Source organism: Meleagris gallopavo, chromosome 22 (assembly GCF_000146605.3).
Source record: "Meleagris gallopavo isolate NT-WF06-2002-E0010 breed Aviagen turkey brand Nicholas breeding stock chromosome 22, Turkey_5.1, whole genome shotgun sequence".
Classification (NCBI taxonomy): Eukaryota; Metazoa; Chordata; class Aves; order Galliformes; family Phasianidae; genus Meleagris; species Meleagris gallopavo.
Genome location: NC_015032.2, coordinates 7756739 through 7783600, shown reverse-complemented (window position 1 = coordinate 7783600; position 26862 = coordinate 7756739). Strand labels below are relative to the sequence as shown.

Genomic DNA, 26862 nt, shown 5'->3' with positions numbered 1-26862 from the left:
CAACTGCATTTCTCCATAAAGTCGGGGCTTTCATGGTTTTAAGGCATTCAGACAGTGTCTCAGTGCAGTTGTGCTTCCAAAGTCTTTGTTACAATTGCTTTGTAATTACCATTTTTCTAAGCTGGTTTGATATCCATTAGTTAGATTTAATGCATGTTAAAAGAAAGAGCTAATGGGCACTTACCAGGAATCCAAATAGAAAAAAGACAAAAAAACTCTTTCACTTCACCCTTTATACTACATGCTACTATAAAAATACATAATCCTCTCTGTCTACTCCTGTGATATAAACAGAAAAGCTAAAAATTCATCCATTTGTTTTACTGATAACGCTGATTCTCTGTTGAGCTTTATCTTACAATTTATGTTTTTAATGGCTGGTAAATGGTTGCAGAATCATTCAAGGTTAGTTAACCTTCTCAGTCTAATTCTGACCTACAAGATACTTAATTTAATCATTCCCCCATAGAAAAGGATTGAATCATTATGTGCAGACATGTGGTGATGGCCATATTACATTAGATCTTCATTAACCCAAGTTAATAATGGCTTTGTACTAATGGAAACCTCCCCTTCCTCCTAATTTTTTTTCCTATATCAGAAAGCTTACTTAGTGAATACTCTGCATCCTATGCCAGATAGCAAGAAGATGGTAATTGTTGATAGGAAAATTAAATACCGAACAGTAGTGTAAAATTTACAGCACTTCCTAAAAATACAATTTTCAATTCAAAAGAATTTCCTGACACTGCTTCCTTCCCCACTGAGGATGGGATCTTATGGCATTGCTCACAATGGGAGCACTTCACCCATTGCATGACTCCACGCACGTCATGACAGCACAGCACCAAGGTGGTAAGCAGGGCTATGGGATCCTGAGCAAGTTCTCTAAGCACAGAGATACACAAAAATTTACACACGGCTTCCCAACATGAAATGTTATTTTCTTACTAATAAGCAGGCCTCAGCGTTCCTGTACAATTTGTATTTTTAACTGAAAAAAAAACCCACCAAAACAACAAACTGACAGATGAGGCTCTTCCCTTCTCAATGAAGGACAGACACTGCCTCCAGGCATGCATCTTGGGGACCAGCAGCACTCTATCCAGTACAGCACACAGCTCCTCAGGGCAGAATTTTCCTTGTCATAAGAATGGATTTTAGTGCAGTATTTGGAGAACTGCTGTAGTGTCAAAGAATAAAACGTCTCAGCAAACAAACCTGCGTCCTCAAGTGAGAACAAATGTGTTCAATAGGTGATTTGAAGCACTTTCACATATTTATTGTTAAAGGCTTCGAGTGAAAAATGAGGAGCTGACTCATCAAAGGTGCTCAGTGGAGTCGTATATAGGTAAATAGGAAAGTGTGCGATGTATGCAAGACATCAAGATGACATGTGCCTAAAACTCTACTGCAGATATAATAAATTGCAAATATACTTAAATTAAACTGCATCCCACACATTCTGGATGGAAAACTAAATAGAAACAGCACTTTCCTTTTAAATGATATTCCTTCAGTCACAACGGATGCTGCTGTCATTCTCTTTCACCATTATTTTTGTAATCACTGGCAATTTTTGACCTTTCAAGCAGCTAACCTAATTCATAAAGGATGCCACTTCCTAATTAGTGGAGACATCAGATCCTCAGCCTCAAACAATTCAAGAGTTGGCCTAATGAGAGTTAAGAGAGCAAGAGGGGCTGCAGAGATCGCTGAGTGAGCTGAAGCATCTGTTGTCACCCAGTAAAACCTTCTAATCATTAAAAAGAAAGCCAATATCTCAGAAGAGACAATGGAGAAATGCACCAAATGCAGTGCACATGGGCACGGCCAGATTGGCAAACAGCTCCTGCACTGCAGCACAGCGAGCCCCTGTGCACTGCAGAGAGTAACAGAAGCAAACCTTCACGGAAGGCACACTGAGCTTCTGAGCAAACTGCTCTGATTGCATAAATTGATGAACCTCCGCTCAGCCGAGCGCCTGCAGAACCCTCTCCATTCCCACAGGCATAATCAAAAAATGGAGCAAGCACAACTTGGGACAAGATATCCTGACCGGCAGCAGCAAGCTGTGCTGGGTGGCATGCCCAGCCAAAGGCACAGGCAAGCAGCGAGGTGCCAGGCAGCACACACCTGTGGTTACACAAGGCTCGAATCCAGCCCTGGGATTTTAACTGAGAGTAAAGCTGTGCAGACTCCTAACACAGTTTCTCAACAGGCCAGCTGTGGTGAATGTTCACAGTCTGGTGGAAACTACATTTGTGTTCAACACACTGAAAGGAAGAACAGTGTACAGGTACATCTGCACCTGCACTCCTGGACACCTGAATGCCTAAAGCACTGGAAAGGCTGAACGGCTTTGCCTCTTGCAACTCCTGATCACTTATAATTCTTACTCCTGTTCTCTTGTATTAAGTGCATCTATAGATCATTTGCTTTGTGGTAATACATATATTGCTGGATGGGGCTCTGAGGAGCTGATTGATTGCTGTAGGTGTCCCTGTTCATTGCAGGGAGGTTGGGCTTTAAGGGTCCCTTCCAATTCCAACCTTTCTATGATTCTATATTATAATATAAAATAAATATAGACTATGTATATAACACTGTATTATTTGCAACTACTGATTAAAAAGTAGTGGAGAGTGAACTCCTACAGTGTTGTAACTCTCTTGAGGAGTGGCCTCAGAACATGATTTCCACCTTTTTTCCTTGTATCAACCCGGCCATCTTTTCTGGAGGGTAAAACCACCGGCATTTTATTCTCACTTACATCCCTGTAATTTACTTCCTTGCTACTGGGACTAGATACTTCTGAAAAGGAAATTAAGAAGAGCACAGATTTCATAACCACTCACTTCGAAACAAAATGGGAAACACCACAGTGTGTGTGCAGAAAAACAATTTCTTAAAATTGTGCTTGGCTGACCAAAAGAACTCAAAAAAAAGAATATCGCGTATCTCAACTCCACGTGCAATCTGTGAGAGAACAGATTTGGGATGGACAAAGGTGTGTTTATAATCGCACATGAAGTGCAAGGACCAGACTAGCATGGCACTGCATCGATGCGTATGCTCAGGGGATGAACCGAGAAGTGATGCACCCAAACTTTGAGGAGCTCTGGGAAAACCTGAAGAAACTCTGGCACTTTAAAAGTTTTTCTGCACATGGTCTCTCTAGTATATGGCATCTGCATTATTTCTAGCTTTTAGTGCTATCAGCAGGAAAACGCACCTGGCCCCATGCGATGCCCACAGCTGACAGCGCTTTGCAAACGTACCCAGGTGCTTTGCTCAGCCTGAGCTGTCCTCAGCACAGCATACCAACACCTACCTCCGTGCTGGTAAAAGAATATTAAACATTATAAAGACAAGCAGCACAGTGACGTTGCTGTAATGATGCACAATAGAACAAAACTATTCACTCGCTGTCACATTCATTTCTAAAACCAAAGCTGCCTCTCCGATCTCAGGCACTGATGCTTTCCTTTCCTCCCACACCACCCAGCAGCACCCGCCCTGGTTTTTCACTGGAAACAACCTGCAGGACACCCCCTGCCTCTGTTCTAATTATCAGGATGGGAAAGAAGAGGGAGCTACAGATGTAGAATCCAGATTCTTGCCATGAATATATATATACACACGTGCAACTTTATGCTTTAAAAGATTAATTTCACAAGCTTTAAATTGCAGTTTAATTTGAAAACTAATTCAGCCTCATAATTGGCTTTCTGTTCAAATCACTGAGGCTAAAGATTTAAATTCTTAATATTCAGATGACTTTCAAGTTTCTGGCCCCATCTGTGCATTAGCCCATGGTGTTAATCTCTGAGGGAATCTCTTCTAGCATAGATATAAAATAAACAAACTGGGACACTAATAGAATAATCGACTTCTAAAATCCTTTTTTTTTTTTATTATTAAATATACTGCTTGTTTTTATGAGATTCTCTTAAACGCCATTTGCCAGATATAGATTTGGCTCCCAGCGATTTCATTTTTCACATGGCACACTATCAACAATTATTGTGTCAGAGTTCCATGAAATCAGGAGCAGACAGGGAAATTTCAAATTACAACATATTTTCTTGTTGGAAATACTGATTTCCCTTTATTTTGAGAGACTGTCCATTTTTAACATGCCTTCACACCACCATAACAAACTATTCTGCTCACACAGAACCATGAGATAGAAAGAGTTGGCCAAAACTGAAGCTTGGACTTGTGCTATTGACTTGGAAGGGACCGAGATGTATCTATGGAGTCAGTGAACTGGAAAGGATGAATGGGAATGGAAAAGGCCAATCTGACAGAAACAAATGGCTTTGGAGAGATGCGTTAATTTTTGACAATCTCTCTGTTAAAACAAAATAGATACAACCCAGAGCAAAGCATTTGAGTCACTGCGGACCATTTCACATTGACCTTTTCAGAACCGAATACTTTGCTAAAGTAAGACATCCCACCCCACCATAAGGTGCTTTTTGTGTTGGCTGTATTAAAACTGAGCTTCTGGAGCGACCAGAGTAATTTTTCTCCATCACATTTTTGTTTTGTGACTAAATTTCTTTTATTTTTGTCTTTTCCCCCTCTAAAAGTTAAACACTCCCATCCTAAATCACTCTGAAACCATACGAACTGTCGTAAAGCATCACTCCGCTTCCCTGGGACACCCCTGGGAGGCAGGCCGGGTGTATTGCTGCAGCACAGGGCTCCTGGCAGGCAGTAATTGGGGTCGAACAGAGGGAAAAACCCACTCCAAACCTGTGCAGAGCCACGGGCTTTGAAAGGGCAGCAGGAACCCAGGCTGTGCGAGCCGTCTCGCTTTATCAGTGCTTGAAAGGCAGCTTGGGTAGCTCCGGGAGAACTTTGCTGATTAAGGCTGCCAGAGGGACCAGGGGGATTTCAGCTCTAGCTTGCAGCTGCATTTTTAAAACTTGGCTGTGTTCTTCATATAGAGGCAAAGTTCAAAGAGGCAGAACATTATTCAATATGAGTAAAACATGGCCTTTTAAGATACACTTTCAAACAGTGGCTCGTTAAATCAAAACAACTTGTGAGGGGAAAGAGAGAAAGGAAGAAAGATGGTCATGTGAAAAAGAGAATCCTGCGTTGCTATTCCTGCTCTGCATTTCTGGAAGAGCCTGCATTTACACATTTAAGCTGTCCAGCTGCATGACCTTAGGCTAGATAAACCAGAAATACATTAACATGTTTCACAGAGTATCAAAAAAGGAAAAAGAAATGCAGTGCAGTGTAAGAGCCAGCACACACTGAAGGATTTACATAGGGCAGGCTGCAACACATGCGTTCACACTACGGAGAATTTTTTATTGAGAGCACTGCGCTCTGGTGTCAGACACTACTTCAATTAAGTTATTATAATCTTAACCAGCACCAACAACCTATTATAATTAATAATCCTTGATGATTTCTTTTCTATTCCTGTCAAGGGTTGCTTCAAGGTGACTCACATGCTGCAGAGCTCCCGGGAGCTCGGGAGGCTGAGAGCTGAGCAGCACTGGGTCACAAGCCCTGCTGCTGCCCCAGAACTCCACACTGTTGCCAGCACTCCAGCTCTTGGACAGTCCCCTGTGAAGGCTGTTTGTCTCGTAGGCTAAACCAAACCTGCTCCTTTCATGGGAAGCAAAGTGCCCAGCAGCACTACTCCACAGGCTGGAGTGCACCGTCCTTCCTGCATTCCCATTTCCTTGGTTCATGCTACCTCCTTTTGCCTTATTCAATGCAGAGAGAGCAGGTTACGTCTTACACCTTGCTTGGCCACCCTCCCAGCCCTGCAATAGCCAGGCATGCTTTGCAGCCATCCTGCAGGCAGGATGCTCTCCTCCAGCTCTCCACATCCCAGCTGCACAACGGGACCAGGCTGCAGCATCTTCTGGAGGCACTATTCTGCCCACAGGACCCTGTGCCAGATGCTATTGCTTTGCCCCATGACGGCACTGCAGGGCCTCTCTTCCTCTTAAATGCGATGGGCTCCATTGACCCTGTCAAGCAGCCTTGCAGGGGCTTTCCCTCCAGCTCAAGGTCACCGTGCCCTGCTCAGTCTGTGCTCAACAGCTTATCTGTGATGGTCTTGCTCTGGGAAATGTTCATGGGTAGAGTTCGAGCTCCATATGTCCTGTTTCCTTTTTTTAAAATCTGGGCAAAATTCCTACTGACTTCAAGCAGACATTGGCTGCTCACACTAGCTGCCCACAGAGTCAACGTTTATTTGGGATACTAACATTACAGTTACTTTTCTCATAAAAGGTGCTCAAATTTATTAAGAACATTACAGATACTACGGCAATCAAGGAAAGCTGCATTTTTAATCACAACCATTATAAATGGGCATATGGAGGATGTGAGAAATAACAGTCGCACAGAATGCCCAGGGAAGCGTTTTCAGTCCTCAGGCACAGTTCAATACCAATGAATAGTGGAAAATGAATGCTCAACTCCTATATTATATAATAAGATTTTTTGGTTTGCTTGCAGCAGATCTCCACTTTATACATGGATATACTCACATATGCATATGTACAGAGGCACATGTAACTTGCTGCTGAATCAATATTGAACAAGTTTTGCTGTTAGCTCTAAGAGTACCCAGTATCTTTCATTTGTCAGCCATGGCCACAGACAATCACAAATTCTGGGTCCCTGTTTTTCCTTTCCAAAAGCTGCTGTTGTGCCTCCTTAGTTGTTATAATATTCTGAATCAACCTAAAGAAGCTTCCAAATCTCTGCAAGGTCTACGTTTAGCTAAATATATTGCTTAGACTTGTGTCTGCACAGAACAGGCATACATATCTTTGAGGCAAATGAGGAGCATGCAGACTTCCACAGACAGTATCTGACCTCTCTATCATTTTCTCAAAGACATAACATCATGTTTATTGCCAGGTACATGGAATGAAGACCTCGGATACCCGAATTCCCAGATGGATTTATAAAAGCAAGGAACAGAAATTCAATACTAATATAAACCTTTAAAAGAATACTGACTAAATGGGAAAGGGGAGGAAAAACAAATACATCAAAGACAAATGTAATTGCTTTTGAATAAAAACAGATTGCTTTCTACCTACCTGCCTCAAAGGCAAACACTCCAGTCTGGGATACAAAACACCACAATCACTGCTGGAAGCAGAGACACAACCATTTTGTAGGCAAAGGTATCCTATTCTGATTTAATAGCTCAAAGGCTTATCTGGATTTCAAACAAGAAGAGGATGCAATTTGCTGCTTCTTTCACACAAATGAGCACAGCTAGTTAAAACATCTGGGAACACTTTGAATATTGATTTGTCCTAGAGTAAGATGTAAGGATTTTGACTCACTGCGGAAATATATTAATCTTCCAACCTTGATACGCTGCAAAGTGGCCTTCAAAGGGAAGGAGGAGAAGTCCTCCTGGAAGACAGCATCAGAACGAGCTGCCAGGGGACTGCTTGCTCACCTCCCAAGAGCAGGGTTTGCATCAACACCTGCACCTCACCCCAAAGCACACCCATAAGGAACGCTGCACCCCTCCGTTCCTCAGAAGTACTGTCACACACAGTGCCCAGAATGTGTCACCATCACAGCCTGTGCCTCGCAGCGTGGCAAGACGATCGATCACAGCTGCGATTCACCTTGTTAGAAGCAGCAGCCGCCGGAGAGTTCTCAGTGACACCTCCGGCAGTGGAGGAGCCATGACGGATGTTCTCTGACACCAAACAGAGCCACGTGGTGCCTAACCCCCAGCTCAGCCTCCATTTACCTTGGAAAAAGTCTCAACCTGATTTCAGGTGACTTACAAAAGCACCGGTGACGGTACCCATACCAGTTACGTTCAGCAACAAGCTAAAGCAATCCTGGTTGCCACATCAGAAACTGCATAGTTCTGCTGCACTTAACAGCTCGACAGCATCAGGGAAAAGAAGGCATTAATGATCCTTACAACTGCATTTTCCAAAGATATAAGCATATTTGTATAAAAATCATCACTTGCACACTGTGTACAGCTTACACTTTTGCTAACTTTTCACTCATCATTTTTCAGAACATCTGCTTCTGATTTTTCCAAATTTTACCCTCTGTACAAAAAATCTGTGAGAATGGGGGAAGACCTGGCAATCTCAGAGGGACCCCAGGAGCATGACTAGGTGAAATTTACAGGTCCCTTCCAGCTCAAGCAATTGCGATTCTATGGTTCCCACCAACAGGGCTGCATCAAGTCCCACGTGAGACAACAGCTCCATGATACTGAGCTTGTAAACAACTAGATTAAACAGCAAGGAATTGGGTATTTGACACTTTGGTCCTAGGATCAGGAAAAGGCTGGATTTGCTTTCTGTACTTGTATTTGGAATAATGGCACTGCATACCTGCAATGAGCATATGAGAAAGGCAATACAAAGCATTACTTCCCAAAGCTGATGTTTTTGCAAAATCCACATGTAAGAAGGGACTGCCAGGATCTAACTCTAACCCCAGTTTGCACTTTCTCTGCATCAGGAGAAATAGATATCAGCTGAATTGTTCTCATCTCCATCAGTCTTCAACAAAAGAGCCAGCAAAAGAAAAGCTCTCCTCCATTCCCCATATTTCAAGAGGAGGCAAAGCCACCAAGGCGAGATTAACGTTTGAAAGCTTGTGATAACTTTAAGACTTTTTTTTAAACTGTACCTGGTTTAGAGCCTTCATCAACAGATCCATTATAGACTTGGTTTATAAACTCCGGCCTGTTGTCATTCATATCAATCACATAGATGTAAAGGTCAATAGGATTCTCCACCTTGTTTCCATTCATATCCACTGCATGAGCCCGGAGCTGGGAATAAGCACAATGAAAGCATAATATCAGCAATTGAATTTGTTGCAGAATGAGAAACCACACTTTGCAAGAATTGGCTTTGCCTCATAAATACTTTCTCACAATTGAACCGAGCGGGTATGTAATTCCAGGAGAAAGCAGTGATGTGGTTTCCATCTGAACTCCAGACATGCACACTTTTTCAAAGCTTAACATAATATTGAAATAATATTTTAAAATATTGTCAGTGGAAACACTTAGACTCTGGTGCAGTGATGCCATGCCCTTCGCAGCTAATAGACCGCTCTGTTCTAATTCTTAAGATGTGCTGAACCTAGTCTGACAATCTGAAGAGCAAATTTTGCTTAGTTCCAAACACAGTGAGGAAATGAGATTGACTTGAGAGGCTTCTTATGGGAACCTGCAGCCTTTCATACCCACAGTAACAGGGATTAATAAGTGGAGAGATTCCAGAATGGCGTTAGTATTGTTTATTCTTTCTTTAATCATAGTCTCTAGGAGCAGCAACATCAACCGAGCCCATCGCTCTATGCACCAAAAGACACAAGAACAGTCCCTTTCCTTCAAATGCTAGGAGCCCCCGTGGCACTTAAGGATTAAATATTTTCTCAGGCTTAACTAAAATATCAGTGGTGAAGCATTACGATAACCGGAGCCACAGCGTTAAGTCCTCAGCTAAAGTGGAACTGCAGCTCTATCTTATTAGCAATAACCATCAGTAATAATGCTGGAAAACAAGAGCATCTGTTTTCTGAACAAAAGGGACAGCTACAGCATGTCAAAATGAGTAATTAATAAAACAAAGCAATCAACATTAGACTGGAACAATCAGTAACCAGGTGAAGAAAATGGATAGCTTGCTCATTCAGGGGAACAGATGGCTACTCTAAATGGTGCACATGCTGAATGTCGCCGTCAGCCTCCAGAAAAAGGAGACAAGAAAGAGCTTTGCAGCCCATAGGTGGGCACTGGAGGTACCGTGGCACGGTGCTGCAGTCCTTGCCACCCCTCCTTGCTTGAATACTTATGAACAAGGGACCCTAAAACCCATTTTGGTGATCACGCTGTGTGCTTCTTCCCTAACACCTTGTGATGGGCAAGCAGTGGGTGCTGTGCTTCCCAGGTCAGGCACTGGGTGCTGCAGGCATGGGAGCTCCCATGCATAGAGGTCTCCATCTCCTCTGAAGCGTGACAAATACACACACTAATTGTATTAGCGCTGGCTGCAGCTCTCGCTCTCCCTGTGCTCATGATTGGTACCACTTTCTTCTTCATGTGTGGCGTTCAAAAGTCCAGAGCTTAACAAAAGAAACTGCATGCTGCTATGATAGACTGGATTAACATTTAATCAAGCAAAGAGAACAAACTGCCACGTGAAATATTCTGAACGGAGAACATTCTTTAAAGGAAGTTAAAAAGCACTTTTTCTTTAGTGACTGAAGAAGTCTGACTTTGCTTTCAATGTGGGATGTACCATTTGTATTCCTCAATTTGTAATGGTCTTAATATCTGCATTCCTTGCCTGAATATAAACTGCTTTGACTCCCACCTGTTGAGCTATCCTTCATCGTGTCAGATGTAGCAATTCAATAACTTTACAAGTCAAAGGTCAGATTGCCTTTGAAAAAAAGTAATTCGGAGCTAAAATTAAAGTTATTATCTTCAAACTGAGGCAGCACTGGGCTGCTTCTTGCTATATTTCCAGGAGCGGAAATGGCTCCATTCAGAGATAAAGCAGAGAGCAAGGCTGATATCTTCCCCCTCAGATCTGACTTCCCCCTGCAAATTTTTAATTACATTTGAGAGCTTTTGTTTGAAATCTCCAGGAGTTAGGAATTTCTCAGCAACACGTGTCCATCTGCTTCTTGCACTCACTGAGCACACATATCTATGACTGGAGTGCTGCTACCTGCGCTCAGTGGAAAGAAGACTCAGTGAGACAAAGGATCCTCACCTGCTTGCAGTGAGCCAGCAAAGCACCAGCATGGGGCTGAGCTATGGGAGAAGGGCAGTGCCTGGGGACATGGGCATTCTCCTGTATTTCCATGAGTTTTCTCTTTGCACAGCCTTTGAACAGTTCTTTGTGGTCACATATCTGTATCCTTTCACTAAACACTGCTCTTCTTCTGTGGTCTGTGTCTACTGCAGCAGAGGGACAAGAGATGCTTGAGACAGAGCGTTGTATCTAAGCTCAGTTCAATGGGAGCTCTTCCTTATTGGAGATTGTTCCTCATTAGACACCACTCCCAGAAGAAGTTAAAGGAAATGGACTCAACTGGGCAGTCTGTCCACTAACTGTACCTCCAAGGCAGATCAGATACTGCCTTCCTTAAGTCCTCCTCTCCCCATCCCTCTAGCCCTACTCTTTGTGCTCATCCCACATCCTCAAGCCAGAGAACAATGCTTTGTTCTGAAGTCATTCTTGAGATGCGAAAACAGGGCTCATTTGTGCAAGGCACAGTGCGAGTGTACCGCAGCTCTCAGCAGATCAGGTGTGCCCAGTGGGTGCTTTGGGAGCAGGCGGATGGATGGGATGGAAAGCAGATGCACGCAAATGCTCCTCCATTGTGAGTGACAGTGGATAAGGCACAAAAGATGATGACTGCCCTCAGACAAGCACAGACATCACCTAGAGCTGGAAAAAGCAGTACTGGAAAGGGCAGGGACTTCCACCACACACCAACCAAAGAGTGGGCTCCATATTCCTGAACAAATACTGTTTGAAAGTCTGACAATTGTTGCTACATATTCTGCAGCAGCCACCACAGGTCTCTGAGGTTTTTCCACTGACAGTCTGCCGTGTAAATGTGGCTGTTGGCATACAAATGATTCAGTATCATGATTATTGATTACACTGGAGGCTGGTGGTATCTGAAGGTAGTTAGTCAAAGTCAACACAGTGAATTGTGTTAAATATGAGTATTACTTATGCACTAATACTACTAATACAAATATACATTATCAATCAGTGACAGAGACTCCAAGCAATAAGCATACAATGCCATGACTAATTTGTATGCTCTTAATTGTGATTAAAAGTGCAAATTAGGATGTTGTGACACAAATGGCTGGCATTACTCACTAGAACTGAGTTAAAAATATTGGAATTAGCTCCCACGTCCGTGAATTTTGACTCATCTCTTTTGTCTCCTTGCACTGCAAATAACTCCTTCGCAGACTGCAACTAACCTGTCCTGCTCCAGCCATCCCAGACATGATGTCATGGATCTCATTCTGAAGGCACACACATGTGTCTGGGACTGGCTGAGGACTCGCTTCTCAGTTCCTCCACAATGCACTTTACTTACGTACCAGAAGCAGTGATGACTTATTGACGTGACAATGTTGTTGATGGCTTTTACACACAAAATGCAAAATGCCTTGGAAAACAAACTGCTGATTTACTATCCCTAGGACTGGCCAACTGCAGCTTGACATGAAACTGCTGTCTGGATCAGGAAAGCCATTTGGAGTCGCTAGTTCTGTCACCAGTGAAAAAGGGCTTTGGGAATGTAGTTACGTAAGGTGGCTGCATGCAGAGTCTCACTGGGCAGCAATAACCATAAAGGGCTGCCTGCAGGAGATGCAGCGACAATCAGAACCCAGCACAGATGGTAGCAGAAGGGGTTGGGCTGGGGCTCACACCAGGAGCATGCCATGAAGCTGTGCTCCCTCACATGCAGCTCCAGCACACCTTCCTGACCACATTTACAGCTGGCATTGCATCTGGGATGTCTGCAAGGTCCCTTGAGAGCTTGTGCATTGCTTTGTAGTGCAGAGGAGAAAACAGCTGAGGCCCACATAGGGCTGAACTCGTGGCCACCAGCACTGCAGCCACGTTGTGGAGTCACCTGGCAGACACGGCGAGCCCCAGTGGCACAGCCATCCCTGCATGCATCACACAGAGCACATCCTGAAAAGCTCATGAAAAACTATGGGGAAGTTCTGCTACAGAACTAATGAGAAAGCATCCATTTCTCCTTAGGGAAAAGGTAGGTTCCATCAGATGAATGTCTTGCTAAGCGTAGGGAGAATTAAAATAGTACTTAAAAAATTGGTCATCCCAAAGCAAAACAGATAATAAGAAAAAACGTGTTACGAATGTAGGAGTTAATGAAAAAGAACTCTTCACCTGTAGGCTCACAAACACTTGCAATTTTTTTTTTTCTTTTTTTATAATTAGATTTTAGATCACCTGGAAATGAATGCAGCAAGAACACGCTCAGCAGTGACAGAGGCACCGAGCAGACATTCAGCTCAGGAGTGCAGAATGCTGGGCTTCCCTGGCTCTGGGCACTGCAGCCTCACTGCTGGCCTTGTCCAGCATGGGGTCAGGCTCAGAGTATCCAACAGAGCTCAGGAAAACCCCATAGCAGGTGTCAAACCAATACAAAGATGGTCGGCCCTGAGTCACCACTTTCTGGCGCTCAGTATGAGTTCCAGGTCTGCTTTTGCCTTTCACTGAGTGGCTGGGCTGTCTGAAGTGGTGAACATTCACTGCCTTCTCCAAAACCTGGAACAGCCACAGCTCGGGGCTAGATATTTATTCTGGAGGCTGGCCCTATATTTCCAGCTTCCATGATGGTCCATTCCTACTGTATGAACACTGTACCAGTGCTCTGATCACTGCTTTGGAGATGATGTATTTATAAACACTTTGTAAGGGATTATTAAATGAACAATTGATGATGCAATAAATCATCAGTCAATTTCTACTGAGGCTAAGGGATCTAAACATTGTTTACAGCCATGACTGAAATGATCTCTATCATCTTCCATTGCTCTGCTAACAAAGATTTTCTATCACTCACCATTCTTGTCTGTAAGCTTTCATAACATATTCATCAGCTATCCACTTTCCATAACCTGTATGTTCCTGTAACCTTCAGAGAGTGAATCTTTTACTTGTGCCTCGAGCTGCCAGGTCAAGGTTTCTGTAAAGAACAGGAGGGCTGGAATTCCAGTGGTGTGCAGCATTCACAGAGGTGACAATTCAGTCTGCTGAGTTCCCTGAAACCCTCAGGTTAATTTTGCTATTAGGGCACTGCACAAGTTTTTACTGCAAGGAAACCTTTTTCAGCACATTTTTTGACTGAGAGTGTCCATTACTAGACATCATACAGAATCCATCTAAAGCATTTATGTGTATAGTTTTACCAACTACATCATTTTATAATAAACCGGCACTGCTGAAACAATATCAACAATGATGAGATGACACACACAGTATCATCTCAATATTCCTTTTCCAAAATGATTTCCCTTCATATTTTCACAGGCACAACAAACAAAATAATTGTTCATGTTCACAGAGGATAAAATAACTTCCCTTCAGACTCCCCTTCACCCAGGGGAAATCTCCTTTTTCCACCCAGCTGAAGAGGTAATCTATTTCTTTGTCCTCCCACCCCAGTCCCAAAGCTATGTCAACATGGTTAACTGGACACCTGATAAAGCTGACAGAATGTGAGTCTCTGATGGAGCAGTTGGGGATGGTGTCAGTGCAAGTGACCCATATTGCATCACTGACATCATGGCAGCCCTGGAAAGGGCTGTTATGATGCCCACAGATGTGGCTATTGCTAATATAAAACAATCCATGAAACAACCTATTATAGCCTCTCTGGGAGACAACTAAAGCGTAGATACAGAAAGCATTTGAAATTTTGCAGAGCCATCATGTGAGGTGCAACACTTTTTTAAAGCAATTTGTGGGGCTGTGTCCTCTGTGCAATTATACCACGTAATATACAGACTGTGATTTATATCACAACATAATGACCAATTACACTTAAAGCATACTGCAGGTAGAGTATTTTATGAACTAGGGTAGTGAAAGGCAGCACTTTTGAGAGCAATTAATCTTAATTAATTCCCTCGTATTTAATATTAGCCTATCTGCATATTTAAAAACCTATCTGACACACCCCCATCATACTGCCTGAACATCTCCTAGTAATTTAAAATGAAAAATGACGATGCCAATTATTGCATGTTTAGCTGCAGTAATGATTCCTATTAGCAGTTTCCCAAGACATGCTAATGTTGCGGATGGTTTCGCACGGTTTTGAGGGGTTCAGTCCACAGATAAATCTGCAAGGATTTAATAAGCAATGTGCAGTTGCACCACTTTAAAGAAATGGGTGACTCTGAGCTGGAAAAGGACATTGGTTTGATGCAGCTTTGCACTGGCGTGGCTGATAGAGCCTGCAAACCCTGATAAAACCCCAGCTGTCTTTTTTTCCCTTGGCATATCGTGCTTACATGGTAGGAAGCTCTTTCCTCTCTGTCCATCGGGCGGGTCACATACATCCTCCCAGACACAGGGTCAATGCTGAAGACTTCCATTGGCGGCTGGTCGGCTCCCACTCCGGTGATGCTGTACCTGATATGGATCTCTTTGTCCTTATCGGAACGAATCTGGATGGAATAACAAAGGCAACAGTCAATAAGCTTTGGACAAAAGCCATATGGATGTTTAAACAACTTTAAAGATCTGAGCCTGGAAGCTGCATAAATGTAAAACTGCTGTCAATTTTGACAAGGAACTCGAGCTGTATGCCGAAGATTTGGGAAAAAGCCAGGAAAAGTTTTTTCCATATATTTTGTTATTTTTTCTCCACTTTTATTCATGATGATCCTCTAGGAATCATTGAAATTCTGACTTTTTGCCTTAGATGTGGGAGAATATATATGCATAAAAAAATGCCGTTTACTTGCTATTGAAACCATAAGCTCCTGAAAGTGCCCAGATTGTGCAGTTACAGCCAACATCTCACAGCTATTCACCACTTTCAGAAATGCTCCCTGCTGTCCCCTCCATCCTCTTCTCAGTACACGTAACCGTGCACACAAATGTTCCCATGACATTTGGAGAGCTAAGCTTCTTGCTCCTGCCTTGTCCAGCCCTGCAGGATGGAGGAGGGGGGCTGGGAATGCCTGGTGGGATGTTATCATTTGCCTATTTGCCCATTTGTTGAGGAAAGGCACATCTGGCACATTGTTTTTGAAACTCCTTCCCTCTCATACCTTGAGAAACACATAACAAATCAAATACAGCATGACGAATTACATGTACCTTGGATTTAGAGACAAGAAAATAAAAAAGGGAGGTTAATATGTTGTCCTAGCAACCCTGACTATCTCTTTAAACCCAAATTTAATTTTCTGATCAAATGCTGAAAGAAGTTCTTGCAACACCATGACTATTCCTGAAACAAAGTGCAAGGTACAAATAAATTACCACCCCCAGCACCATCACAAACCATCCTGGCAGCATAAAGCAGTGCATCTTTTTCCTCAAACAGGTCTATGAATACAACAAAGTAGTGAGGAGATAATGGAAATCTTGTGAGTGAGTTCATGTCAGCATCTCCGCTCTTGCAGCTGCCTTGAGGGGGCTCAGCAAGGGGCAGGAGGCCCCAGAATGGGAAGCAGAGGTGCCTTCCCCAGCAGTAAGGGGTTGGGATGGGCCATGGGTTGCTCTCGCACTCCTCCCACACATCACTCATTGCTATTTCCTCCTCTCCCGACACAGCGTGCTGAACGTTGGTGCAGAATGACACCAGATCCCCAACAAGCATCTCCAAGCATCTCCTTTGATGCCTTCGTCCCGATCATTACCAAGTTTGTACACTCGTTTCTTCGCACTGCCTCCACTGAGCAGTCTGCTGCTGCCAACAGCTAATGATGTCAGTTATTGCTTGGCACCGTGAGGATTGATTCGTGCTGCACCCACACTGCTGGAGCTGAAGGTCAGGGAATACAGACAGTTTCATCTGTCTTTCTCTACAGGATTCGCTGTTTCTTTAGGCTATTAGTGCCAAGAAAAACTGATAGGGCTTGCTCTGGTGTCATCACTTAGAATAGGTACTGGGGACACAGAGAAAGTGCCCTCGTGCCGCACACTGCCGTTTATGCAGGTCTGAGTGTGCCCAGTGGGTATTTGTAATAGGGACCCAACCAGTCAGGCAGGAATCCAATTTTCATTAGCAAATCCATGGGTGAAGAAGAGTATATTAAACCTAAGCTTTGCTTGCACAACTGTGGTTTTAATGATGGCAAATGGCCCCTCAGCTCAGTAACTGAAGTCTGTAGTGCCCATTTTTAGAAACTCAGCTCTCACCCCGTCAGGTAGGTAGGGCTGGAAATGGGATTTATGTGAATATCTGTGCAAATGAATAACTGAAGTCAGGAGTTCAGGCTCTAACCCACTATGCACGTTATTCTAGCTAGGTTCAAGGTAAGTGAAAACGTAGGAAGTTGAGTCAGTGTGGGGTTTCCATCTCTGAAATTAAGAAGAAAGAACAGAAAAAGGTTTTTTAACTCGGGCCACATAGCTGTGTGCCCGTCACCATCAGTGTACCTGCATCAGGGTGTCTGCACTTTTGCAAAAGCTCACTGAAGCACAGAAGCTGGGAAGAGCACCGCAGGCACAGACCCAAACCCAATTCAGCTCACCTGCAGCCATGACTAGAGCACAAGTACCAAACAGCAAACCAGCCTCCCTCCAAGAACTGAAATGGAAGCAATTTTAACCTGAATCACAGAAGAGGGGTGTCTGCCAGTTCTTCGTGGACATTTTTATGCTCTATTTCCTGTTGCATACAGTACCCCGATCCCATTGTGATAGAAGCATTAGAAATGCATAGAGAGAGACAGAAACATGGAAAAGGAGACTGGATTTAAATATTTAGTGCTAAAGGCACTATATTTTATTTTCAGGAAACACAGATAAACAGAAGCTCTCTAAGAAAGCTATGTACAGTTTAATAAAGTGCATGCTATAGGATGTCCTTGCAGCACTTTATTAGCATTAATAGGGTCTAAGCTGTCTGTATGTAAATCACTGCAGATCTGTGAGATGAAATATATCATAAGACCCACACAGCTTACCCAATTATGCTATGAAAAAGTCCATGAGATGATTATACTGTACTGAGCAAAACAGAGACAGGGAAATACATTGCAAATATTCAGCAATGACTCATTATTCGTTGCTAATTGCCAGCATACTACAATGGTTTGCTTTTTACCTGCACTTAGCTCCATTTCCATTAAGAATACAAAGATGTGAAATGTTCAGAGAATACGTACAAGCAGCACTTGCCATAGAAAGTTGCAAAGACCACTGACAATGAAGCATAGCACATATTACTACCAGGGAGATATTCATCGCAAAAAGGCACACACTTATATTGGAACATGTAATTTTAGTGCTTTTAATGAGATTAAAAAAAAAAAAAAGAATTTTTTTAACAGTAATCCTGTAACATTTTGACCAAAAGTTTCATTTGCATAATTCCCAGGGTGCAATTTTGTAAATCTTGTTGAGAAGTTAAGAACATTATCTGAATACAATGTAAGGTTTACTTCTTTTGTTGGAACCGTTACTGAAGCAGTTTACCATAATAATAATAATAATAATAATAATAATAATAATAATAATAATAAATCTCTATTCCCAAGGAACTCACTAGGTCAGGAGAAAAAAATTACTGGCTGGGGGAATTTACAAGCTCAGGAGAGAGTTGCTTTTTCATTCATTTATGCCTGGGAAGTGAGAAAATGGCAACATATCCATATTATAACACTCTGACTGCAGAACACACACATGAATTTTATTCATTTATCTTTCATTTTATAATGCAGACAGTAGCTATGCGGGTTTCTGGGTTATAAAACAGATGGCAGAAGGATGGTTTTCCTTTGCTGTAGTTACATGTTTTTTGCTCAGGGAACCCTCAGTGCTTCGAGGTCCAGCACCAGGCATGGCACAACACTGCATCTCCTGATGGGAGCAGGATGAATGATGATGCTTGGTGAATGTCATCAGAGAAATTTGCTTGTAAAGCAGCTTTTACTCTCTAAAAGAGCCCTTTGGGATGGCGCTCAGATTAGATTGCTACGCTGGTGAGGGAAAATGCTCCAGACAGAAAGGCAGTTTATGGTGGATGATGCAATCTCCTGATCTTATTGCATCTCAGGAACACAGGTGAGACTTTCCATGAAAGAACGTTGGAATGCAGAGAGCACACCTACGCTGATGGATACAGACAGACCACTTGCACCCACAGCCCCAAGGCTGGATGGCCACGCAAGGGCTATGGGGTCTGAGCTCCCAGACTGATTTCCCAGCCAAAATTGAGCCCAGGCGCAGTGGTCAAAGCTTGCAACTTGGAAACAGAATGCCAGGAGTTTGACACAGCTCTCACTTCTACAGAGTAATCCCAGAAACAGGAGAAATCAGCATAATTTCACAGATGGGTATTTTCCACTAGAGGTTTAGATATAATAACTAATGTGTGTGAAAATGAGCATTGTAGATCTTGAGATAAGACAGAGCTAAGCCTTTCAGAACTGGCTTTCTGCTTTGTAGCAATGTCACATTTAGATGGGCTTGAAAAGCTGCCAGCTTGTGACACAAGATTGCATCCCTCCTTTGCAGATAAAATCTTAGGGTTTGTGCATCTCTGCCAGGATTTAACGTGGAGCTAAACTGTTCTCGCAAGTTTTACTGGCAAGGACAATTTCCACTAAGGAGCTCCTCAGAGGTACCAGATTTTATCCCTCTGTTTGGCTCCTGCTGATCTGTAGCCGCCCTGTGCTCCAGCACTGCCACCCCTCACTGCAGGGTGCAGAATGCACAAACCCTCGGAGTGACAGGGAGAACTGCAAAGAATGAGGGGCACTGAGAGCTGCACGGTCAGCATGTTGGAGGGCTCCAGCGAGTCTGTAAATTGCCTGGCTTTTGGAGCATGACACTGACAAAGAAAAGTGGCACAGCACAGGTTGCTTAGAGTAGGAATGGGGATATCAGGTTGGCTATTGGGAAAAATTTCTTTTCAGGGAGGTGGTGAGGTCGCCATCCCTGGAAATGTTCAGGAATCATAGAGATGTGGCACTGAGAGACATGGGCAGTGGGCATGATAGGCTGGATGGGGCCTGGGGATCTTAGAGGTCTTTTCCAACATCCGTGATTCTTTGATTCCATGATTCTATGCCTGGAGGGCTAGGAAAGTGCACATGTAGGGAAATGCTGAACAAGGGAGGATTCTGAGCCTACAGAGAGGGCAGCACCAACAGCACTCCTGGATAATAAGCTACATTTAGAGGATAGGAACAATCTTGTATTTATTCCTCTCTTCTGGACACCCACAGCCTTTCTACAGTTTTCAAACCAATGCCAGTGGCAAGTTGGGGCCAAATTTAAGTGAAACAGCAAAAGCAAGAGCATGCATGCAACTGCAGTGAAGAGGATGATGTATTGTAAATACACAAAGCAACCTTAGTTGGGCTTCATTTTTCACAGCCTCCAGCAACAAGCAAACTAACCTACTTATATGCTCTCCACACCTAGAAACACACAACTGTCTTGGAGTTTTAAGACCTATGATTTAACTGGGCAGCATGTGATCACGTGTGGATTAGTAAAATCAAACCTGATGTTGGCATTTTTATTATACCATAGCAAGAACCAAGCTACTGTCTAAATACACTGCTCAAGTAAATCTGAAGATATATCATGCAGTCATTTCCACGTAAGAGCAGGGACCTAGGACATTACTGCTTGCTTCTCCTCTCAGTTTATGGGAATTAACACTCGGCCTCCTGAATATTTATTTATCAAATAGTCAAGCCCCACACAGAAGTACGTTGATGACCTGCAATGCCTTCTGGTATATACAGGCATTCAGATTACACAATGTGCTAACTGGGTCCCTTCCTAAATCACCAGTGGGTTTCACTGAGCCGTGCATGGTCTGGGATGTGCCTGTCACCCAGTGATGGTATATGTCTGCAACTGGGAATGAGTCTAGAGAACTACAACAGGCAATTTATACAATCTGTGGTATTTCCATCTACAGAGCAGGCGAAGAAGTAAATTTCCTTTAAAGTTCTTCAAGTCGCTCTATAAAGATATCGTGTTAAGGATATCCTTCAAAAAGACTTCATTTCCCAAATCTCCCATAAAATACTATGCAACATTTGCACTAACATGATCCGGGGAGACTTGGGCCTGATTTTTTTGTTTTATAAAATCCATTATAATTATTAATGACCACATAAAATAATGTAAATGATAAGCAATGAGTGTCTTTTATTATTAAGCTTTCAGCTATTTTCTCCATTAAGAAAACCAAATTAAAATAATTGAAAACTATAATCTGTCATGCATTCAAAATGCTCCATAGAAATTCAGACAGGCAAACATATTCAACGTCTTTAAATGAGCACACTTAAGAGTCAGTCTAAGCATTCCAGGATTGGCTCATTAATTTTAGTAGAAATATTTTAATTCAGCTACTCTTACTGCTTATTGAAATCTCTGCTAAGGACCGGCTTATTTATTTTTAACTGAATCTGCAATATGTTTAAGAGTCATTTGTATAAAAGTTCTTAACTCTTATTTCACAGTTGTTTTAAAAGTCAATAAATAGACACATCTCTACCCCTGCTTTTTCCAAAGAAATTACTGCATATTGCTTACTGAACCACATATGGTTTCAATGAATACATGCAAAAGTAAAATGGACAGGGAAAAATTAAGATAGATTTGGAGACCCAACCAGATTGAAGTAATATTTATTAACTCCTGTCTCCTTTTATCAGATCTGCCAATGATCCCAAGTCTCCTGCTAGAAAGATAAAAAAGACAACAAAAGATTCTCTGAAATGTTTCGGCTGTCTTCAGAGAAAACCATCTATTCTGCACCTTGCAAAGAGGATGACATGGTAAGAGCAGTTACATGTTTGGCCAAAAAGAAGACTTCCATTTACTGCAGCACTGGGCTCAGTAGCAGTCTGCAAGTCTGTATCCACTGCCAGACAGAACTACTCTCAATTGAGCTACATTTCCCCTGCTGGCGCTATTTGCAAACAAGATTAGGTAGGAAGAGAAGTCTATTGGCAAAGAAAGAAAGGATGGAAATACCGTACACGTTTACAATTGTGGGTTTCTCCCTTCCCCCAGCTGGAGCTGGTTCCATCTCACATGCAGCTATCTAAAAACACTGTATCTGACCTAATACAGTCAAAGGAACAGCACAGCAAAACAGTGCAGAAGAAAACGCGTCCTCTTATCCTGAACACTTAAGCATACATCAAATTTCCTGGAATAAGTAGTTTTCTGTCTCCTTATGTCATAGGGACAGAACCAAGGACTACGTGTAGACTCAACGCCCATTTTTTCCATGGTTGAAACACACTGTGATAAATGCTGTCCTTCAGGAGCTTCAATCACCAGTTAGCTACCGTCATTATTGTTATTCAAGAGATTAAGTTTCTTCCTCTGCATTTATAAAATATCCAAAGCCAAACTACAAAAATGCTTGTTTTGTTCTAATGGCTGGATGTCTTTCATGTCAGGTTGTATTTTCCTCCAGTGGAAACTTGCACAAAATGACTGTTAATGTATTTATTTTGATGATTAAACAGGGTAATACTAGTACGTCAAATATATTAAAACTTCCATAGAACTGCAGAATTAAGAATGGCTTAGGTTGGAAGGGACCTTGAATATAATCCATTTCCAACTCCCTGCCATGGGCAGCGTTGCCACCCATCAGAACAGGTTGCCTGACCTGGTCTTCTGTGCCTCCAGGGATGAGGCATCCACAGCTCCTCTGGGCTTGCTTAGCCTTTCCCTTCAATTACTGATGTACCTGATGATGCAGCCTGCATTAGAAAAAGAAATGAAGCTACAGAACAAGGGTTGCATTCCCCCCACATGACCCCAAGAGTGCTTGGCGAAGTCAGAGCACCAATTGCTCGGCTGCAGAGAGCTTCCAGCTGCTTGCAGGTTCTCTGGCTGGCAGGAGGCTGCCTCCATCCAAGGGCTGCTGGCCAGGGCAGCAGCTCCCTTCAGACTGACTATGTCCATGTGGATGTGTTCCTCCAGGGCTCTCCCTATGCCCGTCATAGCTTTGATAATCTTTGCTCTCTCTCTCTCTCTCTCTCTCCCTTCATGGTTTTTGAATTGTTTTTCTTCTGGATTTGGAGAAAGATGTAAGAACAAGCAGATGGAGAACAAGAGAATATAAATCTGGCTCAGTAAGGAGATTGGAATGCAGGAAAGAAGAATTTCTGCCTGTGTTGCTGACCAGTAATCACGTGTGACCCCAAACGTGAGCATGGGATGAAAATGAGCTTGTCTAACTCCCAGTACAATTGAAAAATACCATTACTCTGCTTGGGATAAAAGCAAAACAGCAATCCTTTTGGCTAGGAAGCTGTACTTCACATGTGATCAGATGAGACACCACAAGCAGAGAATATCTGATATGCAGCACTGCAACCGGGCTCTGGATCTACAGCATCAAAGCTTTGCTTTCACACGCTGCAAGTGCAAAGAATTCATTCTAGTGTGAGTTGCCTGGATGCAGTGGGACTGTGATCTGCAGGATTTCTGTAACCCTGCAGCTGGGCCAAGGCTTCTGAGCAGTGACTTGGGACTGGTAGCAGCTACAACAAGGCCAGCACTGCCAGCTCTCCATCTTTACCAGAGAAAACTCAGTAAATTGCAATTTGTTGCATGGTCTTCATGATTAAATAATTAAGCAATTTTCATTACTCGCTATTATGAAGGTCAAGAAGCTAATGTCCATATCAGGAGCTGGCCAATGCTAATGGATCATCCATATCTAATGATAACTGACAGGGCAGGGTAATTTCCAAAGCAACAAGTGCTTTCCTTCGGGCTTTTTGCAGCCAGCTGTTTTTAAGCACTTCTCCATAGCAATGCTTCAGTGCAGCGAGGTGAGCGAGAGGGAAGAGGAGATTGCTACAGATTAGCAGAATGCCGCCACATGACCAAGGGCTTATCACTGCCAGAATGGTGATAGCAGGAGCAACAAAACCCGTTTTTACTAGTCCTTCTCTTATCTCGTCTACAAGAGAGCAGATTCTTCAGTGTTGTGACTGAAGGCATCCCAGTGGAGCTGTGCACGCCACTATCTGGCAATTTCTGGCCCCAAAGAACTGAAGCCAGTTCATACTGTGCGAGATGCAAGTGGCTGATACCAAGTATCTGGGATTGGAAGCAGATGTACAAGCCCTCCTCTGCTGTCGAGGATGCTCCATTTCAAAGGTCAAAGAAAATACCTCTGGGAATTCTGCTTATCCCTATAATGGAAGATTCATGTCAGAAAAGAGTAGATCATCCTATGGAACTTCCTAATGAAGAACACAGTTATCCTAACACGTAGGGTACCATCCTGTGGCTGACCCTGCTGTTGCCTGCTAAGGCTGTACCTAAATGGTCAAGAGAAACAAATCACAGCAGCAGGACTTTGTTCCAATTTCTTTTTAAAGTATGTCTATCCCTATGCCTTATACAGCATCGCCACAAAGGCAACCTGGCAGAGAGAATCCAGCACCCTTCGGGGTAAAGCTGGGCAGTAGGCAGAGTGCTCAGCTCGGAAGACAAACAAGAGTAGCAAATACTGACCTTCCCGGGAGTAACCTGATCACTGCAACTAATGATTGAAGCCCTCAGCTAGTATAAATCAGTGCAGACTCACTGGCTTCAAGCAGAAGCATGCTAATTTATTTCAGCTGTGAACCTGGTCCATGACATTTAAAAATTAAGCTGCGCAGCAGAAGAACAAGGGAAAAATGGTCTTTGCACAATCTCACACAGCAATTTAACACAAGCAGCGTTCCTCTTGGTAGGGCACAGGAAAAAAGCATTGATTGGGGAACAAACACACTTGTGTCCTCATGAAAAGAGTTTTTCCCAGACTCAAGGGATATAATTGGTCTTAGTATGACCTTTGCTTCTGTAATGAGCGCTGGCTTTCCCCCTCTGATTAGTTTTTCTGACCTTATATAAGCAGGCACTGAATTTACATTCTGCACAGCACCTACAGATATCACCGATCACAGAGAAGCGGTGCTGTGGCATGATTGTGAATGCTGCTCTCAGCATAAAATTAAGCTTTTAGACCTGTCTGCAAATAGCTAACAATAGGAAACCACAATAAAACCCTCTAGTGTGTATATTTTGGTGAACAAAATCTGCTGAGGTTCATTTTGTGACACTACTTTGGGACGCTCGCAAAGCAGGATTTAAAGCTCTGCAGTTTTCAGAGTCTTTCTAATAAGTTTAATTATAGGAACAGCAAACCCATTGGTTTGTTCTGTGGGGCAGATTACTCCACACAGTGTATACAGAAGGTATTTAAATGGTCAGTAAATGGACCCATCAAAGCTGAGGAGGCTGAAAATTAATTTCTTCCCATGTACTACTGCAGGTTTAGTCTGTCATTTATTCTGCACTGAATGAAGCCAGTGTGAGGTGATCCCGGTCCTAAAACTCTTACTCTCATATGTTAGTGATGCTCAGATGAAATGCCAGATCTTCCAGACCTTTTCCCTCATTGCCAACTTCTGTCCAAAGGTGGATGTACATTGCATCCCAGTATGGGTGTCCTCAGGCTCCAACAGCCATTTCCACAAATCTGCTTCATTTGATAGGGATGGGAGCTTGCCATCAAGAAAATTTCAGGCCGAGCTGAACTTTGCACACTCGGAACGTTTTCACAGCGCTGAATTTTTGGCAAACATTCCTCTCTCATTAACTGCACTTCTGTGAGAGTGAGAGCTGAGCCCCCTGCTTACTTTGACTTGAATTCATGTTAGCCTCCTCCATGTAATTTATTGATGCGCTCCCTGTCCGTGTGCTTTTAACGCACGGGGCAGACAGAGCTGCTCGAGGACATGGTGCCGCGCGGGGCTTTTATGAGAAGCCCTGCCACCAGGTCTGAATGGCACGGAGCCTTTTCCCATTTTCTTGCCTTCTACGGCACACTCTGAGTTTCTGAAATTAACCCCCAAAACCAGCAACAGCGCTCACCAGTGCTTGGCAGTCTTTTTAACTGCAGATATTCCAGCAGACGTACTGAATTTGTGCAATTTTTTTTTTTTTGCAGTGTTATTAATTGATAATTTAATTTCCGATCTGGCGAATTACATGCAATTCCTTCGCCATCAGTTAAATGACAAGTTTAGAGCAGAAAAGTTTAGGTAAGCAGATTGTCAGTGCTTATGGCTGTAAGACATAATTATGTACAGCCAACTGTGTAACGCGCTTGAAAAAATTATAAGCCTAGGCACAGAAATTAAAATTATTTCAAGATGAAGTTGTACAAATACAGCTGCAAAAAGCTGCAAAATCCTATTAATATATTCCAACTGTAGTGGGTAATGCAGTGGGGTTCCAATCCCCAGCGCCATGCCAAAGGAAGTTTAACTACAACACACAACGAATCAAAGGATGGATGCTTACATCCAAACATGGCTCCAGAAAACTATTTCAGCTATTATTTATGTACTCGTAAACTTCTGGGCATCAGCTGGTAGCTTGGCATGATGACTCCCCAGCACGACAGGGCAAACATTAAACGCTAAATTACCATATGTCAGCTTAGGGTAGTTAATAATTCTACCACATCTTGGACAACTTGAAGGCTTTTCTGAAACTGCTGTCAAATCGAATCTTTCCTTCGATCAATAAAGCAGCACAATGAAATATGCTATTTGTGGTGTCTGAAAGAATAGATTAGCAAACTACAGTAAATGCAGCTGGCAGGGACTAACTCCATTTCTTAGCCAGAGACCCCAAGCGTGAGCATGAGTGCTCCCAGTGGTTCCAACAACGTGCCCCACACGAAGAAGCCGCACATGGCTGCACGTCATCTTGGTATTTCTCTGCTTCGTGCACTGCTGGTGTGGCAGCAGCTCCCCCTGAATGGCCCCACAGCTGCACGTTACCCACGGATCTCACAGGCTGCCGTTAATTATGGGAACAATGTTTGTTCCACGCTGTTGGCTCTATCAATCTCAGCCTGAGGAGTAAAACAGAACGACTGCAAGCACAGAGAACTGGTTCGACCTTCCGTTTTTTTTTCCAAGCTGTATAATAGAGATATCTCTGGCAATACAGAGAAGGCTCAGCAGTAATCTCTGGCAACAGCCAGATAAGGTAGAAATTCACTTGAAGGGGTACCACGAACCCCAAATCACATCTCTGTTGCTGCCTT

At 43.1% G+C, this 26862-nt stretch overlaps 1 protein-coding gene across 1 annotated transcript in view; it reads right to left on the bottom strand.

Annotated features, from left to right (window-relative positions):
• The window catches only part of LOC104914057 (cadherin-4-like), a 133762-nt gene that overhangs the window by 36686 nt on the left and 70214 nt on the right, over positions 1-26862 (bottom strand). The window contains exons 4-5 of the mRNA XM_019622230.2: positions 15086-15241; positions 8674-8818 (exon numbers count right to left, since the gene is read on the bottom strand). Of these exons, the coding sequence (XP_019477775.1) occupies positions 8674-8818; positions 15086-15241 (301 nt within the window). The remainder of the gene's footprint in view (positions 1-8673; positions 8819-15085; positions 15242-26862) is intronic.